Raw genomic sequence first — 20,555 nt, forward strand, 5'->3', positions numbered from 1 at the left:
CAGGCAGGTCAGACTATTCACATAGACCCATAACAATGCTGTTCCTCCATGCCATGGGAAAAGCCTTCCAAGACTTTATATCAAACCCAGCTGGCTCCCTGTATGAGGGGAGCCTCACTAAGAAATGGCTTCTATACTAACTTGTGGAAGACCACAAGGCTCAACAATAAAAACTCATTAGAATTAGAAGGATGAACAGGTAAATGTAAGTGAGAATCAATATTCTTCCAAGATGTCAACAAAAACCAGGTGGAATACACAGAAGAAAAAGTAGTAAGGACTCAATAGAACTTCACAGCAGGCGTATCTAATCCACATGGAGAGGCACAGTGGCACCCCCGTAGCACTGTCAATAGGAAACACTCACAGCAAGGCAGGGCCTTTCAGACTGTGCAAGAAGCGGAACACTAAGAAAGCTATTCGTTTTGAGAGTGGTTGTTGGGGAAGGCTATGAACAGGACCCAGTATTCCTAAAGGTCACTTGAAAGAACAAGTGTTAAGGAATGATTCCAATGAGCAAGGCATCCGTTGGAAAAACTGGAGCATCAAATAGCCTAGTGTTTAAGGGTCTGAATGAAAGCCGAACCCCATGTACTTGGGTGAGTTAAGGGGGCTCCTTTTTTGAATTCTTTTGGAAGACAGAGTGTTAACCTACCCCATAAAATAAAACTTAGCCCAAGGATGATTATAGACTCAGATATGACTTCCAAGTTTCTGGGAGAAAATACAACCTTGGATAGCCAAATTTTTCTTAAAGAGGATACAAAAAACACTATTCAAAAAAAAAAAAAAAAAGGAATGATAAACCAAAGCATTAAAAAGCACCCCTCAGTCTGCTGGTGTAGCTCAGCAATAGAGCACTTATCTAGTATATGTGAGCGCCTGGCTTCAGCCCCAGCAATACAAAACACAAGTTTTACAATACAAGAAGACATCTAGAGTATATATCCATAACATATACAGTACTTCGGCAAATCAATAAAAAGGCAAATACATAGAAAAACAGGAGAAAGACTTGACGAAGCTCTTCATGAAGAAGTACCATCACAGGATGCTAAGTGTAGAAGGCACTCTGCACCATCTACTTGTCAGGATGTACAAATGGGAAAGGGAAAGGGCTGGCAAGATGGCTTAGCAGGTTAAGGCTTGAGCTGCCAAGTCTAACAACTTGAGGTCAATCCCTGGAATCCACACAGTAAAAGGAGAAAATAGAACACCACAAATTGTCGCCTGACCTCCATTTGTACACACACACACACACACACACACACACACACACTGTGAGATGCTACCACATACCAGCAGCATGGCTCCAATGAGAGAACGGAGGACTGCAACATTTGTGCTATAGTTGACTGTGCTGTGGAACAGGAGCATAGGAGCTAGTTGTCTTATATTCTAATCCCTTCATCCAACCCAAGGCTGAACTCCACACACATGAAGGTTCTCTGTCACCTAGACATGCCCACCAAGGCTAAGAGCAGCTCTGGGGACAGATGCCAAGGCAAAAAGTAACCAAGACACCCATCAATAGCAGAATGGACAAGCCATGAGAGAAAGCGAGTACCACACGCAGCATCCTGGACAACCTGAGGGCCAGTGAGTGGTAAGGTGCCTGTCAAAGGTTACCCCACAGGATGCTGCAGCATGGTTGCTTCAACAACAGAAACATGCTTCCTCCTGAGGCCAAGAGGCCCAGCCCCAGGGGCTATGGACTACTCTCAGGGGAGGTCACCCTCCCTGGCTCTAGAAGGTTCTTTCCCACTGTCCTCACCTGGCTTTTCTCAAGGTGTGCACCTGTGTCGCTTCCTTTTCTTATATGGCACCGGTAGGACTGGATTAGAGCTGAACATGTATGACCCCCATTAATTTTACTCACACCCAGAGACCTCTTCTCCAAATTTGGTCACATGAGGATCAGGACTTTACCTTATGAATTCCAATGGAACACAATTAAATCCACAGCAAGAGGCAAACAGGAGTAACTCTCTAGGCTGCTGTATGTTTCTAGTACCAGGGACAGCCCAGGACAGAGCCTTGGAGATCAGTGTTATTATAGGAAGCAGGTAGGTGGGTTTCTGGAGCTCAACAGAGCAGGGAAGGCTGTTCTACAGAAACTAATGCATGGAGTCATAAGAGGCAGACTCCATGGCATAGAAAAAAATTGGGCCTTCTGGAAAATGGCCTTAAACAGAAAAGCAAAACTGAAACTGAAGTAAATGATGAAGATGACACCCTGAACTCTAACAGAGCCCTGCAAATCCATGAGGAACAGGCAAGCTAGAAACACATGAATAATAAACAAGGTTGAATAAAGAACCGAACCAAGACTCAGGAATCTTCACTTAGAGTGACAGTGGCAAGGCAAGACAGAGCAGAGCAGCTTTGCAGGACATGTCCACCTCCTGCCTCCCAAACTAGAATAGCCCTGTGCCAGACCCATACAATAAATAGTCCAGCCAATGACACCTGCCCTAGCCAAAGCCATTGTCATCACATGAGAGTTCCTGTGGGAAGAGGACTGGGGGAACAACAATGAAGAAGAAATGTGACCCTAAAGTCAGACCTCAGGGGCACTCAGCTGCCAACCAAGCAGTGGAACGGTCCTCCTCTAAGACAGTTTCTTCCATGCAAATACCAGAGGACAGCACGGGTGTGGAATCATTTGCTCTAGCAAAACTCAGTCCTGTTCTGTCACTCTTAAAGATGACATACAAGGATATTCTAGAACCTCATGGCACTGTTGACCCACTCTGCCGGGATTACCCAGACCTAGGACAAACAAGAGCCAGGAGGGAAGGACTAAGCCACACAACCAACCTCCCTGCAGCTGAGACACTTGAGACCATAGGTCAGGGCCATCAGAGCTGTCCCTCCAGCTGCCGCTCAGGCTCCGTGGTTAAACCCTTACCCCGCCCAGGACCGACCTCCCTGACCCAAACATGGAGGGGAGGAGGGACCATAATTTATGCTCCCACCTATGCTTTATGGCTTTCTTAATTCAGCTCCTGCTACTATTAATGTAGTTAATGCTGAGATTATATCTATTTTCTGGCGTCAGGCAAAGATTTATTCAAGCCATTTTTCCGGTGGAGGCTCCCACGCTGTTAAATCAAGCACCTTGCCAATTAAGTGCTGACTTGGGAAGTGGACGCAATCTTAACAGGCATCCCACTGCAAATTACACAAGGGACTACAGCTCCAGGGAGGGGCAGTCAGCCACAAGCACCCTGCTGACTTGGGGAAAGCCCTCAAGAGCCTGGTCTGGTATTGGCAGTGGCTCAGCACGAGTTGGGGTCCCAACCTGCCCACACACCTGCAGGCTGACCAGGGTACCTGGGCCTGCTCCTGATACAAAGAGGTCTCTCAAACTTCAACTCCAATCCATATACCAGGTCGATGTCACCGGCAAAACATACCTCAGGCCCCCATGAGCCTTAGCTGCCCAGGCAGCACAAGAAGTACTAAAACTTCCAGCAGCCATAGCAAATGCTAGACAGGGAAGGGTGCAGCGGAGGACAGAAACCGAAGGGCCTAGTAGGAGGCGCTCCCACAAGAGGCCTGTTCCTTAGGCGCAGGGTAGAGATAGGATATCATCCAAATCAGCCACATCCCAAAGCAGAGCATTATAAACAGAGCAATGTAGATGAGAGATGGGGAGACAGGTGAAAGAGATGGAACAAAGAGGGGCCTCATGCTGACCTGAGAGCCCATGTCCCCTACACTCCATGAAGTATCATTTCCTCCTGGAAGTACTGTAATGACAGAGATGCCATCCCTGGCCACCCTCCTCCCCAGCATGATGCAATGGAGTCCTAGGGCAAGACCACCTGTATCCTAAGCGAGCACCTGGCAGGGAGCCCAAGAAATCGTGTGACCTCTTCAGATAGCAGCTACCATGAGAGCCTATCCCTGGAAATGCCAGTTTCTCGAGCTCTAAGGTAAGGCCACTACCCACCAGCCCAACCCCCAACCCAGCCATGAGAGGCTGAAGCATGTTTTGAGGTAAGATCAGCTGGAGGATGATTTATGGGAAGTTAGATATGGTATTGATTATTTGAACGACAGTTTACTGCCACCTCTAAAAACAGGCTAAAAGAGGTATTTAAAACAGCATTTAAGGATGTAAGGCACCCAGGTGGCACTGAGTGACAAAGATACTCTGCTTCTCCCTGTTAGAATAGCATCTCCAATTTTTCTGTGTATAAATGTCCAAAACTGTCCGTGTCTGCCCCTCAGCCTTGGGGCTCAGGTACCACCTGCAACTGCATATGGTTAGCATATATGCTCCCTACGCTAAAGGAAAGCCTACAAGCCTTCTGAATGCCCCTTCTTAGCAACCATCCACAGAGACATGAGAAGGATGTGCCTTCAGGCTCAGTCATTAAACACTTCATGATGTGGTCTGTGGTTATGTTGTGGCAGAGCCTCACTGAGGTCCTCCTGGGTCCTGGTCCTCAGGATTTACCCACAATAGGAAGAGGGACGGCCATCCACAAACCAGAATGGGGTACGGCCCTTCCTGTCTGACTGTGATGTTCTTTACCATAGGCCTATCACAATAGATAGAACCTTAATCAATCACACAAGCCAACAAGAAGGGTAAAGAGGGCAGTCCCCTTTACACCCTCTGGAGCAGATTCTACCACATGGGGCTCAAGAACAGAAGCAAAACCCAGTATTTTGGAAGCCAGCCCTGATCTGGAATCCACAAATTTCTCAGTAGGTTCAAAGAAAATCCCATGACCTATTGCCCTAGCCTTCTGTCACCACCCTTACCCAAGAAGAGTGTCCATGTAAAATAGAGCTGTGGTAGTCTAGTCCCATTGGAAGGGAAGCCCTGGGCTGCAAGGTTTCTACAGAAGGCTTAGATCCAGAGCGGACTGGAGGAGGATCAAGGTGCCCACTAGAGCTATCCCTCAGGTCTGCACTCAAGGGAGCATCACCTGGGGCTACAGAACCCATGCATAGCAATCACTCCTCTGCTGGAAAGACCTTAGCCTCCTTGAGCTGGCAGCATACACTGGAGAGCTTCTCCCACTAGTGCACAGAGCCTCAGGGTCAGGCACAGTTTCACTCAGTCAAAGAAGCAAAAGTGAAGGCAAGAGGGAACATGTCCCAGGGGGACGTGTGCAAAGAGAAAGGAGGAAGAAAAGACAGCACATGCAACTGGCAGGCAGTCACAGAGCATACCAGACTGAGACTGAGTCAAGAGACACAGGCATCACAAAGGCCAGCAGGAGACAGAGCCCATGAGGATTGTCAGCGCAGAGCCTGAGCAGGGAGAATGTGCACATTCTACCTTTGGATGGCTTATTGTCCTACCACCTCCTATGCCCTCATGCTGGTCTATCTACCTTTAGTGCTTCACTAGAGGGACAAAGAGACCATGGATGACCAAGTGACACAGGGGAACAGATCACTGCTGCCTGCCCTGCCTTCCTTCTGTCCCATAGGGCCTCAACACGGGATCATTCCAAGTTCAAGGCCCTGGGTCTCTATGTTGAGAAGCCTCTTACCTTATACCTGTACCCCTAGCCTGGACCCCTTCCCTGTCTCTTCTCAGATGGTCACATCACAAACACTCTAGCCATGGCTTCCTAGCTCCGTGCCAGTAGCCCTGAAAGCCTGATGAAACAGCAGTGATAGTGCTGGAAGAGGTTGTCATAGGGATATGTGACTCTGTGCGAAGAGGATCCTGTAGACTACAGCCCTGTCCTACTCTTCTGAGAGGCAGCTGAGGAACAACTTAGGCTCTGCTCCTCCTACCTGGGAGCACTGAAGTCTCCTAGGGAATTCTCATGTCCTGGTCATAGGGCCATTCCTGAGCTCACCCAGAGGCTATCACTCAGATGCGGAGTGACCAAGCAAAGGAACAGGCCTGAGTGCAGAAGCTCCAGCTGGCTTCCGGCTCTGAGGCCCGAGTCTAAGAAGGGGACCTTTGTGGGCAAAGCACAGTGGTTATGTGCTGCTCATCGGCACATTAAAGAACACAACAGTAGTACCAACTCAGCCATCAGCAACACCTGGGCCCTGGCACCCGAGAACTTCCTCCTCAGGGGCTCAGGTCTTAGTTTTGGCTCTATCCTACCAGTTAGCAGGGTCTGTGTTTAAAGATCTCTGAGAAGGGCTGGAGAGATAGCTAAGTGGTTATGAGAACTTGGTGCTCTTGTAGAGGACCAGAGTTCAATTTCTAGCAGCTACATGGTGGTTCACAATGGTCTATAACTCCAGTTCCAGGGAATCTGATGCCCTATTTTGTTGTCTACAAGCACCAAATGTGCAACTGATACACAGGCAGGCAAAGCACCTTATACATAAATAAAAAGATCTCTAAGAAAGTACCATCCTCCCTTCCTGAGAACTTTGCATCCCTCAGGCACATCCCAGCCTCCTGTTAGTCAGGGCTAGAAGCTGCCCCTCCAAGATGACTCTCCTGCCAGTCCCTCCCTGGAAGGCTTTGGAAGGGTGTGGGCCTCAGCTTCAGTGGAAGCAGCAGGTGTCCGGCTCAGGAGGATGCCATTCAGCCTTGCAACAGAGGACAAGAGCTCAAAGGCCTCCCTGCCTCAAACAGAAATAAATAACCAAGGATGCTTTGAAATGACTTCCAAATTAAGAGTTGCATCCGTGCTGTCAAGCCCCTGCTAGCAACTTCTGTGGCACCTTCCGTGCAAAAACGTATCTCAGCCCATTTATTAGAATGATGAAGGCAAAGGGATCTAAAAATTGCACTCCTTCCTTAATGAGCAGCCGAAGGGATCGGTAAGCATAATTTCAGAAGCCAGTAATATTTTATATAATCGCCGAGTGGTTTAAATTGAAAACCCCCAACTGAATCAATATTTACTGCATTGAAACGAAATGAATAGTAATAAGTCACTAAGCTCCCTGTCCTGTTTCATAAAATAAAAAATTATAAAAATGAGCACAGGCGCAGGGAGGCCATCACATTAACTTTTACAGCACTTGGGGAGCTGTAACCGCCTGTTCTCATAAAATAAAATTCTAAAAAACCTGCCGGAAGAGGCCTCCTCCAACACCACGTGGGGAAGCTTGTGGGGGCCAGAGCAGGAGGGGATGAAGGCTCAAGGACTCATCTTCAAGAGCCTTCCCCTGGTCAAAAAGAATCCAGAGCTCTCCTGCTTCAGGCTGACAACACCTGGTGCTTGCTTAGCTCCTGCACAGAGGAGAGAAGAGCTACCTTGAATGCAACTCCTGTTCCCCACAGGCAATATCCTACTTTGGTTTCTTTACCTATATCTTCAATTTCAGTCCATCAGATGGAATATAAGTGAGCAGTCAGACAGTGGCTACAGGGGCCCTCACAGATACACTCAGGCCTGCATCTCTAACCAGCATAGGAAGGGACACGAGTGAGCTGACAGGGAATGGGACCCAGTAAATGTTCCTTGACATATATGCATGGGATCGGGCTTAGAGCACAATGGTGTTAGCAGACACCCTGGCTGCAAGGCAAGTGTGTGCAGGGTACACTGTGTGTATGTGCATGAGACAGGTGACAGGGAGCAGGTGGGACACACACAGGAGACAAGGACAAGAATGAGGTCCCTGAAGCCACAACCTTCTTGTTTCCTCAGCCTCAGCCAATCCATGAGGCTGATGAAGGAAAGGGTGGGGGAAGGGAGAGACATGGTGCTGTAAAAAAAAAACCAAACAAACCTAAATGTACCCCTAAGCTTAAGAATGACCAAGCTTGAGTAAATGTTCAACATTATGGTCACCAGGGGATGCAATAAGACTGTCACACACTGAGAGTAGAAATCAAAACCAAAGCAAACCGAACCAAAACCCAATAATATCAGGTATAAGGGAACAGAAAGGCTCATAATACCCTTTGGAAGGAAGATGAGACCGTTTCATATAAACATGTGTCTTCTCCACATCCCAGCGATCCCCACTAGAGGAAAGGGAAGCTCAGGTGTGCCCAGCTGCTCGGCAGCCTTCATTTACACCTCTCAAATGAGAATCAGCTCATGTTCACCCAGAGAGAATTCACATCAGTGTGGAATAAGCAACAGAATGTCGCTTGGCAGTAGTGAAGTAAGTACAGAAGCCACAAAGATCGTGTAAACCAGATCCACTGCACTGTGCAAACAAAGTGAGGGATAGTCATATATTTGCCACTCCAAAAAAGTTAGTGAGTCCACAGGAAGAAGAGTTGGATGGGAGCTGCACTGGGCTTGGAGATCCTGGAAGGGGCACGAGACTGACCCAGACAGGGAACAGGACAGTGTCTCTGTACGGGCAAGCACTGTGCATATAGCATTCAGCAAGACTCAGAGTCCTACATTGATATTTCTATATTTCACCACATGCCAAGAACAATGTGGAACTCTCCTTAGTAAGCCTGCCTTTCTCAGTGCTTAACTGAAAGGATAAAACGTGCATTCCAGGCTTGAACAAATGAACAAATGAACATCCAGGCACAAGTAGATACTGAGGAGATCCAAGAGCAGCACGGCATGCTGTGCTCACCCAGAACTAAATTGCATCGGACCCCATTACAGATGGTTGTGAGCCACCATGTGGTTGCTGGGAATTGAACTCAGGACCTCTGGAAGAGCAGTCAGTGCTCTTAACCACTGAGCCATCTCTCCTGACCCAGAACTAATTTCAACACGACTAATATTTGGTCGCAGGAGGCTTTCTACATACTGCAAAGACTAGTCAAGTGTTAGCGTACCACAGGGGCAAAGCTCTGTAAAGAAGTGACTGATTCAGGACTGTGGAAGGGGATGTCCAGGGTGAAGCTGGAGCACCTTCATCTCACTGAAAGTCAGTGTCCAGGGAATGAGGAGGCTGCTGAGAAACCCAAGCCAGTCTGAAGGATAAGACTGACTGAGGACCAAAATAAATCATGATAGAAATAGATTGCAGCCTACTTAACAGTGTGAGCTCAAGATCACACCATTATAAACAAAAAATCCTACACAACGAGGGGTCACTACTTACAGGCAGAGTTCCGTCAACCCATCAGAATGAAGGACGGACTGGAAAGTCACTAACAGTCCAGATGATTGGGGAGCAACAACTCAACAGGATGCATGAGTCTGCCAAGTCTTCACAATCTCCTACCAACGGGTCAGAGTCACATACACAGCGCAGGCTGGCCAAAAGCTCCTGGCCCATGTGGCTCCTCCACTGAGCAAGCCCAGAACACATAAGAACCTCTACAACAACATCCCTGCCCAACAGCAAATCTACACCCTAATTCCAAAGAGATATCAAAAAAGCCCAGTAAAGGGCATTCCCCACAACACCTGGGCCTTTACTCTCCAAGTATATGACCACAGAGACCAGGTCAGCCCCAGACATCCCTCCTGCCTAGAGACTTGTGCAGGACCACAAAGACAGTCCTTAAGGACCAGTCCAAAAAGCACAAAGGCAATGCAGTAGTAAAATGGGCAAAATGAAAATAATTGGGAGACTTGGGTAAAGAATATTAGAGTTCTATATTATTTCTGTGCCTTTTCTCTAAGTATAAAACATATCAAAATAAGAAAGTTATTTAACGAAACTAAAAGTAAGGAGCTAGTTAGGCAAAAGCACGTGAGCCATGAACTAAAGGTGACCTCCTCGCTCCCTTGTCTGGGCACTACTGACACAGCACAGCAGCCTGTGCTCCACTGGGAGCAGAGGCAAGGAACAGATTCAGAGAGGCTGCAGCCCAGGCCCAGCAGCTGTGGTTTCAGTCCTGCTGGCGGCCATCTACAGTGGCAGCCCCAGTGGGCAGTGCATAGATGTCAGCAGGGTCCTGCATAGGACGGTGGCTACATTAAGCCCATACACAGATATTATATCCACCATTGTCACTGTGCAGCAAGAGCAGGGACTGGGCAGCTGGCTTGCCATAGCCAGGCCTTCTTGACCCCTCCAGGGCCCCATATTAACTCTCTAAAGCCAGACTCCTCTACTACAGACCCAGCTGAGCAACTGCACTGGGACTTCGCTGGCCTCCACATGGGCTCCCTAGCATCTCCCAGCTGGCCTGTGCCATTTCCCTACCAAGAAGCCTCTGCTTTGCCTGTGATTTTTCATCCATCAACAGGTACCATGGTCCTGAGAGCTGTAGCCTAGCTGTTCCTCTCAGCCTAGGAATGATGAGCTGTTCAGGCTGACTTCTGCTGGGCTGTAGCTTCCTGGGAGGCAGGGGCCTTCAGTGATTACTGAGTGAGGGAACACAAGCAATGATAAAAAGAGCAAGGCAGAATCTACCTGAGCTTTATGTCGGGCTGTCAGGCACTTCCAATACAGTTCCTTAGCAGAGAGCAGTCACCCACCTGTGGCCTGCCTGCAACACCCACTTAAGGGAGCTTAGAAGAAAAGTCAGGAAGACTCTGACCTGAGCCACAACACCCACACAGTCAACAAGTAAAATATGGGTGCCAATTAGGTGAATAAGCCCAACCCTCATGATCACCATTCTATGCTACTGACCCGAGAGCCAGTTCCCCCAGAACCACAGTCCTGGCCTTGGGTTAATCAGGAAACCTCTCTCTGGGCTCAGGGTTACCTGTACCTAGGACCTCCTGGCCTGAGGTAACAATCTTTGCTCCATGTAATCCAACGCCGCCCAGTCATTTCCAATACTGACACTAGGTGAGGAAAGGGAGTTGGGAGTAGTGGCTTCCAGGATAAGCGGTAATCCTTCTAACTACTGTACCCACTAGCTGCAGCACCACCACATGGAACTTCTTTTGTTACCACCTCTCTTAACACCCATGCTATACGGACTGAGCACTCATGCAGGAGTATCAGGCACAGAGTGAGTCTCAGAGCCACTTGTCTTACTGACAACATGCAAGACACTCGGATGAGGTCCTCGCAGTCAGACACTGAAGCTCAAGGCTGCGAATGCTGGGGGAGCTAGCAGAGCAAGCACCTGGTCTTAGGAAAGCCTGACTGTAGAAGAATTGGTTGTCTTGAGGCAGGGGGACAAGGTGGTCCCATAGTCAGCAGCACTGTACTGATATCAGTCTCTAGAGCCAAAGCATGGCCTAGGCTGAAAGAACAGTCAGAGGGGACCAGCTCTGCTCTTGGGGGAAGTGGGCTATCTTGAGTGGCCCTACCTTTATCCCCACCCCAGCCAGAACTAGGGGTGCTGTTCACCTGCACAGCCAGGGGGACAACCACATAAGAGGGTTTGCATCAGTGATGCCTCATTGGCAAGTTGCTCCTCACCTGTGGAGGGAATGATGCCTATGCTCATATCCCATGATACCCAACACTGAGTTGGCCCAGGAGCAGACCCATGGGTCCTGCCTTGCATACCAGCCTCTTTCATCTTAGCATTCTAAATTCTTCTCCAGGACACAGAAAGGCTCTGCTGCTGAGGCCTGTGCTGTCCTTGCCCTAACTCCTGGAAACCTTACTTTCAGATGGGTCTTCCCTAAGACCAATCTCCAACCTAGCATTTTAGGCAGATTTCAAGGTCTAACAGTGTCTATTCACAAAACCTCATGTCTCATTTGCCCATGTTCCTGACTACCATTTCCACTAAGACCTGGGTCCCAACGGGCTCCTAACCTAATATACCCTTATCTCCTTGGCAACTCAGACCATCAGTATGAACAGGGCCTGTGTAAACACCCACAGGGCTGTTCAAGACCAGGCAGAGGATGAGGATAAAAGCAATCTGGAGAAGGGAGCACTGGCCTTGTATGGAGTCACTCCAAGCACCTCTCACTACTGCACTCCCTGGGAGTGTCAGGAAGCTATGGGAACTCCAGCACTAGCTGAGAGTGGACCCTCCCTTCCATGGACAGAATGGCTGTGCCCTTCAAACTTCCATGCTGCAGCCCTAGCTTTAAGAAATGCCATTTGGAGATAGGGCTTCTGAGAGGCTACTCAGAGTCAGATTAAGAATCAAGGCCCTCGGCTGGTGAGATGGCTCAGTGGGTAAGAGCACCCGACTGTTCTTCTGAAGGTCCAGAGTTCAAATCCCAGCAACCACATGGTGGCTCACAGCCATCTGTAACAAGATCTCAAGATCTGACGCCCTCTTCTGGAGTGTCTGAAGACAGCTACAGTGTACTTACATATAATAAATAAATAAATCTTTAAAAAAAAAAAAAAGATAAAAAGAATCAAGGCCCTCAGGATGGGATGCGGGTCCTCTAAGTGAAAAGACCAAATAATGTCCATGAGCTCTCCTCCCTCAGATGAACAAGTCCCCCAGGAAGCCACGAGCCCTTATCAGCCTCCACAATCTGTCTTCACCCTGATCTCAGATTTTGACCTCCAGAAGAGAGAGGCAAATACATGCGTCTAAGCCATACGCATGGTGGCAGTTTGTTGTGGCAGCCTTGGCAGTCACAAGACAGTACCCTGCACAGAGAGCAAGCAGGAGGCAGAACAGGGCAACTGCCGGTAGCCAGGCTAGTGGGTGGAGCTGCTCATTAAGGAAACACATGGAGACAGAGCAGAGGAACCAGCCGTGCAGTTGGAGATGCCTCCCGTTCTTGGCTGAATCCTCTTTAATGAGACGTCACTTTGGAGAAGCGTTTCAGAGCCTTTCAAAATCTTGGCCTAAACCTCGTCAAACTACACAGAGATTACTTAAGATTTACCGCACAGGCACAAAATAAAATAAAATAAGGCAGCCCAGCAGGCAGCAGCTCTGTGACAGGACCATTTGTAGTTGGGCTGGAAAAGCCTCTCGATTCATCTGCTTAAGCACAGTGGCTTCTGTTTATTTCGCACTTTCATGTCAAATGAATTTGGTGAAACAAAAAAAGTGACAGGCAGTTTAGGGATATAAGTCACATCAGCTTCAGTTCAGATTAATGAACTTGCTGAAAGCCACAAGGACACAGGCAAATCCACAAATCTTAGGGAAAAAAAACCACCTGCCATACAGATGTGTGCCCTGTTCTGGGATGGCTTCTCTCTGAGACCCCACTCAATTTCTGCCCCTGCATCTTAGATTCTAGGCCTGAACAGCATCCTTTGTGTGACTTGGGCTGGTTCCGGGCCTGAAACCCCTGCGGGCAAGCCCTATGCCAAGACATCAGTATTCTCCAAGGCTCAAGGATTGCTCTGGGAAGGTGATGCAGGGCCAAGACAAGAGTGTGCAGTGGGGGCTCCCAGGGCCCTGGACTGAACTAACTGAACAATGTTTCATCCTGCTGGCTCCCCTGGGCAGGAGCTGAACAGCACATTCACCAGAGAACTCAGAGCTGAGCCAATAGCCATTGCCAAATACCCAAAGAAGACAGAGATCAGTACCACAGACACTACCCTCAAAGTCAGAGTCCTGTACCAGAAGGGACCTTCTGTCACAGGCCGCTATGCACTCACCTAGCCAGGACAACAGGTGAGCTTGCCAACCATAGCCTCCATGGCCATCTTCATAGACCCTTAATGGGAATGCTTCAATATTCTAGGGCTTTGCTCAGCAGCCTCCCAGCCTTCTGTCTGGACAGAGACAAGCACTGACAAGCCAAAACCATCTGAGGCCATGAGCTGACACCCAGCATGTCCAGCCCTGCATGTGCCTGCAGCAGAAGGAAGAGCCACTTCCCTCTTCCCCTGTGACTATTCTGTAAGTATAAGCCTGCCAGGTTCTCATGGCCTTAGAGTAAGATCACCTCATACCATAAAATGTGTTCAGAGATAAGAGGTGATGGCAGTTCCCCTACAGTGCCACCTTCGGCTCCAAGGAAAGGATGTATAGAACTTCCCAGAAGGGTACAAGATGGTCACTCCTGCTCTTTCCCAAAACAGAAGCATTGCAAACAGCCCAGGATGCCAGAGACCTCCTGCCTTCTCAGGAAAGCAGGGAGAGAAGAGCATAGACAGGAGGCCCCAGGAGGTGGCAGGGAGGCCTCGTGCAAATAAATCATGGCATTGCCAGCTTGTCCACTCCATCACCCTGGTGACCTAAGGAGGGCAGAGATGTAACCAAACTACCTGGCTGTCAGGTGGCACAGTGCTCAGCCCCATCACTGAGAAGCTCTGCTTAGGATGAGGACAACAGGTTGTTGTCTGGGCTTTTGAAGACCTGCCTGAACCCTGGAGCTTCTCTGCCACTCACTACTCATGTGTTCTGTACCCACTACCTACTGTCCTGTTTCTTAAAGTCGTGTGCCACCACAATCGCCTAACTGTCCCGTTTCTTATACTTCAGATATAATTCTTATACTTCAGATATACTTCTTATACCTCAGATATACTTCTTATAAATAATGCCAATTCAAGGGCAGATTAGAAACTGAGGTTTCAAGTAAAAAGTGGCTTACCCAGCCAAGGTCCTTTAGCAATGATCAGGAGTGGCCAAATCTCTAACCACAGTATCTGCAAAGAATGAGAAGACTCCATTTCATGCCCATGCTTAGCCACCACATCACATGTGTTTACCAGTCTCCAACTCTTCCATCAAAACTTCTAAGACTGCTAGGGCTACCTACCAGAGTAGAGACAATGCCCTCCCTTCCAGGGGAGTAGACAACTATAGGACCAGTAAATAGCACTGTAGCAGTCCTTAGTCTGCAGTGGCTTGAATCCAACACCATCCCAACCCCTCCTATCACACAAGGAAACCCAAGAAACCTTCAGGTGAGCTGCATGGAAGCAAGCCTGCCGAATAATCACTGTGGCCCCTGGCTCTGACAGGGCACAGGCAGCAGGAAGGCAGGTACCAACTTAACACTGGCCCTAAAGACAGGCTCCATCTGCTGCTTCAATAAGCCAAGCCCAAGTGTATGCATCTGACAATAGCAGATCAGGCAGCTGGCTGGCAGGCACTCTGCTGAGCAGGCAGCTACACCAGGGCATGGATGACCTTGGGTAAGGGAAGCCTAACCTGCTAGCCATTCTCTCTAGGGTCTCCTGAGAATTGTACCCCTAAGCTTAGTCCCTTTCCTAGCCCTAAGCACAGAATTCATGACCCTCAAGAGTTTCAAATATCTGGCAAAGGATTAAAAATGACCAGGGTGAGTGGTCAGGAAAAAGTGGAAGGACCCCTTTACATATCTTCAACAACTGTATCCAAGTTGAAGTGTTCCTGAGTGCAGAGAGAGCATTGAGGCCTGGCGTTCACAACAGCTAGCCAGCACAGCAAACACATGAATTCAAGCCAGGCAGGCACCCACAGCTGTGGGTCCTGAGCCATCAAAAGGCACTATCCACCCCACCTCCTGCCCACCCACACAGTTGAACCACACCAGGTACCACCTTGGCAGAACAGGAAGTTTAAAGAGAAGAGCCCAGTTGACTTGGTGCTCTTTACTTCCTAGACTTCATAAAAGACTGTGTTACATGCCTGCTGACTGTGCACCCCTAACCTGCAACAAACACCTCCCTTTTCCCGGACTCAGTCCCCTGGAGCCGAGGTAGGAGTCTCTACATAGTAACTCCTTTAGAGCCCTCCTAGGAGGCCCTATTGCACTGAAACTTGGAACCTGCTTGGCTCTCCAGGGTCGGAGGGAAAAGATGGCTGGGTCCCCTAGCAGCCTTACCTTGGGCCCCATCCATGCCCTACCAGAGGAGGGATGCAGGCCTAATGCCGGCTGCAGGAGGGGGAGGTTCTCGCCAGCTGAGAATCAATAAATCTGAACCTCATTCATGATGATCTGGGGCTCTTATTAAGTAAATTAATTTAAGTTAATTTAGCTCGATCATGACTCCCGATCACAGTGATTTAGTGAGGGGGAAATTGCATTAGGAAAGGCCATGCTCACCAGATAGAGGAACGGAAGAAAATTAGATCCACTTAGCAATGTGAATTAATATGGAAATAGCAGGTGTAAATTTAACCTTATCGAGAGAGTAAAAATTATCTTCATAAATTTGTAGAAATAGCCCCCAAGATGCGTATAAATCTATTTAAAACAAAAATATTACAAAAAGTGCAGTAAAATTAATTTAAAATATACTTCCAGCTATTGCCTCCAGAAAAGTCGGCAACAGGGCCAAACCTGGTGTGGCCAGTGGTAAGGGAAGAGGCTGGTGGGCCTTGGACATACAAGCTAAGCCAGGCAGGACTGTCCACACAGCATGATGTACCTCTGGTGTTGGCCTCGGCCCTGGAATGCTCTGGGTAGCAGCAGGAACAACAACCAAGCAGTATATGGAGGGCGGCAGGCCGTGAAATGCACTGTTCTGCAAACAGGCCTGGCCAGAGTCTCCAGACCCAAATCTCCCCCAGGACCACGCTCTCCCCCTTCCTGCTCCCTACCTACCCACTGGGATGCCACCCCTCACTGTGGCTGGAAGTAGGACACCTGTACCTAAAATAAGAGAGGGGTGGGGATCAATGTCCTAAAAGACCAAGCCTTCTCCTGGGACCCAGAGAGAGCCCCAAGAATGCCAGACGCATGGCTGCTGTCTGACACAGCAAGGCCAGTGCACTCTGAGGGAAGACTGTGTGAGACAGCTTAGCTAGGGTAATGAGGAACCTACATCACCATTCTTGACAGTTAACATGTTGACAGTTTTCAGACAGGGTGCTCAGGGTCTGACTTCTCTCAGCAGGATACCCATGGGCAGCTCATAGTAGGGGACCCAAATATCTTGGGGTCAGCTGTTTCCATGGTGCCTGTGGTCCCACCAATTAGTAGGCGTGCTGATATCAGCAGTGGACATATGCACACACGTACCTTTGTAAACATGCAATATAAGCAAGTTGGCCATGTGTATGGTATATAAACTGTTAAACAAATGAAAAAATAAAATCAAGTTGTTTGCTACCCAAGATGTTGTCCCCCTAGCAGTTCCTTGAGGGAAGCTAAGATCCTATAGCCCAAAGGCCTCAATCTTCAGTCCTCAACGTCCAGACAGTGAGCACAGTATGCAGATTTGCAGAAGCCTAGACAAGGTCTTCCTACCTGGATAATGGGATGCGCCGGGCCCGCCAGGAGGGTAGAGATGAGGGGAAGGATGGAGCACCAAAGGAAGAGCTTGGGGTCTTCTTAACAATGCGGTAGCGGGTCTTGATCACCTTATTGGAGGGTGGAATCCCCATGTGCACACTGGAAGCTGCAATAAAAACCCAGGCTTAGCATAGGTCAGCAAGAGTTAGCAGGGCCCTACGGCCCAAGATTATCCTCTGAGTTACAGGAATTCTATCACACCCTGCCTCCAGCCTCACTCCTTACACACACAGATGTCCCCTTAGCCTGGCAGAGGCTTTAGGAGGTGGCTAGTATGGCTTCCAGGAGAGCCTAGAACATCCTCACAACCACCAAAACAAGTTAGAGACACTGCATGACTGCTCCCAGTGAGAGCAGAAGCCTATCAAGTGAGCCCTGGGCAATAGGGAGGCCTCACAAGTGAGAGTCCATACCAGGAAACCCCAGACTCCTAACTCCAGGGTCGGTCCCAGAGGCCAGAGCAGACAGCCCTGCATGGGAGGGGTACCAGAACACACACGTCTTCTCCAGTACCTCCCAACAGGAAGCCCAAACAGATTTATGTACTTAATCACTGTTTTCATAACATTCTGTGGAGTGATGTCCACGATGGCTTTTTCTTGCTGAATGTTTCTTGCAATTAGCAGGGATCTGTTTTGCCCGAGTTCCCTTCCACTTGATAGCCAGCAATTTCTCTATAGCTTCAAGGAACACGCCTAATTGCCCGACTTTCATAATGTACAGCTCTAACTGCCCAGATAATTAAAGCTAACACGGCTGCCTCTCATGGCTGCTCCCCTCTGACATGAGGCTCAGGGCCCTAAACAGAGCCGAGACAAACACAGCCAGGTGGTCTGATTCCCTTCAGTCTGTGCCTAACTCCCTCCAGCCCTAGGAACCCTCAAAGATACGTGTCTGTCCCTGCTTAGTATTCAGGCTATGAGTAGCTCTGAGTGACCAGCAGCAACTGTGACAGATCCTGAGAGTAATGTGCTGGAGATCAGCAGCGCTCCCACATTTCAGCTTCCTGAGGAAGCGCCTCAGCCACACAGCCTCTGGGAAGGCCAGGGAAAAGAAGAACTTACATGCCCACCATGCCCACACCACAACTGCCCTTCCTCATTTAGATATGTGCAAGAGCCTCCCCACCACCTTGGACACTGACTGCCCCACTTGCAGAGGAGTTACAGCTTCAACCATGGATTGCTGAATGTGTCAGGGTCACTTGGTCAAAGCCCTCTGGGTTGTGTTGGGGTTGAATATCCCTCAGAGTAACAATTCAAGAGTTATCTGGTTCCAGAGAATAGAGGCAGATGCCAGTCAAAGCAATGCCATTGCAGCATCTAGAGAACTCACCCCAAACACATCTTCCACCTGCCATTGTGCCCTTATCAAGTTTCTCTCTTCTTTTCTTATTACATATAAAATATCAGAAAGAGTGTATTACATTTATTTCTTTACTTATGTAGGTGACTGCACACATGCACATGTGCCACATCACCCATGTGAGGTCAGAAAACAACTTATGGGAGTCTCCTTATACCACGTGGGTCCCAGGGATCAAATTCAGGTCCTCACATTTGGCAGCAAGTGCCTTACCCACTGATCCATCTTACCAGCCTCCTGGCTTTCTCTCTCCCCCCAACCCCCTTCTGCTTCTCTCTGTTCCCATCTTGGTCTGTCTCAAGGAGACCAAGAGGAAAACAGAAGTTCAGGAACCAAAGCAAGAGGCTGCATTAGAGTGGGAAAGATGATTCAGCAGTTAACAGCACATACTACTCTGGGAGAGGACCTACATTTGGTCTCCAGCACCCATACCAGGCAGCTCACAACCACCTATGACTCCAGCTCCAGAGAATCTGATGCCCTTTCTTGCCCTCCATAGGCACCTGCACTAATATGTACATACCCAAACATACACAGACACACACAGATACACAGACACACACCACAACACAAAACATCTTTAATTCCAGCACTCAGGAAGCAGGGGCAAAGGTAAGCAGATCTCTGAGTTCAAGGCCACCCTGGTCTAATAGTGAGTTCTAGACCAGTCATAACTACATAAGTGAGTCCATCCTTCAAAAAAACAAAATAAATAATACATCCAAGATAAGATTCATTGCCTAAAATTCTGTGATCCTCTCTGAGTTACCAGAGTGAATCTGCAACTCTGAGCACTGCCCTGTAACTCAGCATGTTTTAAGACACAGGGGAGTCTGGTATATAGTGGGTATGAATAAAAAAAAAGTTTGTTGAGTTGAATTTTCAAGGTCTTAGAAGCAAGTAGAGGCCAACAAACAATCAATACATGCTTGTTTCAACTAAGAGCTCAAGAATGCAGGCATCCTCACTGTCAATAACCCCAACATGATCTCACTGCCTGTAAGCCCAGCCCAAGGCTCCCTGCTTCCTCTTGAGATGAGAATGTGGCCTACTGGAACCATTCCTTCCTTACATGGGCCAGCTGGGCTACCTCAAGCCAGTATTCCCAATAGACAGGGGCGAGTCAATCAGAGCAACACTTAGGTTCAACGTGTTTGCTCCCCATGCTAAGGTTCCCCATTAAAAAGGCTACGGGGCTCCCAATTAGTAGCTAGCAACTTCTTCTGTTCAAACCCTGCTCATGAGTCTCCTGAGGCTGTCCATACCTACTGAGATACAAATCCTAAAATTCTCTCACAGCTGAGAGCCACAAAGCTTAGTTCTAGCAGCAGCTTAGACTGGGCTGTTCTGGAACCTAATATTCTCTGACAGACTAAATCAGATCAAAAACAGCTCTGTTCCTATTCCTTGGCCATCTTTTCGGATAAAAAAACTTCTCTTATCCAGCTTCCTCTAGGAAGCGCTACACCCCACTGCCCATAGGGCTGGATTCTAGAAAGGATTTCCCTCTATGCAGCAGCTCAGAACAGTCAGCACTTGAATGGCAGTGGCTTCTCACTCCTCCTGCTAGCAAACCTAGGGTCAAATTTCTTCACTAACTTCCTGCATTTCACATAGTGTCCAACTGTCATGCCAAGAAAATACAACTCTTGATTCACTGACCTTGGATTACTGTAAAGCAAGGTGGGGTATTTTCTCACAACCTCACACCTACCGTGGTCCCAAGGGATGGTCCTCCCATGAGAGTGAAATTATTTGAGGGGTTCACAAACAGGCCTATGAAACCCATGTCACCCAATAGTTAGTTGGGCAGCATCCCCCTAGTCTGGCCCCAGACTACTCACAGTTCCTGGCCTTTCCCAAACGGACAGCTTAGATATATTTATAACAGTGACCCTGGAAACACAAGGCAAATTGTCAGGCAGATGGGCTACAGGAAGGAAAAACCTCAGATGCAGTAGCCAGCAGGAGAAAGAGTTTCTAAGACTCTTAGTATGCTTAGCACACAGGGACCAGTCAGGCTTAAAAGAGGATGGGCGCTCCCTCCCATCAGGGATGGCCAGGGGATAAAGACTTAGAGCTACTGGGCAGCCAGACTGACTGTCAGGAACAGCCTCAGCCCTCCTCCCAGAGGACACAGGTGGGGGCAGCCCACCCCGCCTTGCTGGCTGAAGGGTTTTGTGTAGATAATCATGTTATTTAGATAGGATGTTGGTTTAATTCCCTTCATTACAGACTCCCAGGGCTGTAATTTTTTTTCTCCGCATGATGTATCCCCTGTGGCACGCTTCACTCAAA

The 20,555-nt window shown here is 48.6% G+C and overlaps 1 protein-coding gene across 5 annotated transcripts in view; it reads right to left on the reverse strand.

Annotated features, from left to right (window-relative positions):
• Positions 1-20,555, reverse strand: part of Zc3h3 (zinc finger CCCH type containing 3) — an 87,632-nt gene that overhangs the window by 38,251 nt on the left and 28,826 nt on the right. For 4 of the 5 annotated variants that reach the window (XR_003951363.1, XM_017316551.1, XM_011245566.2 and 1 more), the window contains one exon: positions 16,848-16,998. Coding sequence is in view for 4 of the 5 variants with exons in the window: in XM_017316551.1 (XP_017172040.1) it covers positions 16,848-16,998 (151 nt within the window). In the remaining variant the exon portion in view is untranslated. Of the gene's footprint in view, positions 1-14,261; positions 14,317-16,847; positions 16,999-20,555 lie in introns of all 5 variants that reach the window. The other variant, XM_011245567.3, reaches the window with a different exon arrangement.

Source organism: Mus musculus, chromosome 15 (genome assembly GCF_000001635.26).
Source record: "Mus musculus strain C57BL/6J chromosome 15, GRCm38.p6 C57BL/6J".
NCBI classification, from domain to species: domain Eukaryota; kingdom Metazoa; phylum Chordata; class Mammalia; order Rodentia; family Muridae; genus Mus; species Mus musculus.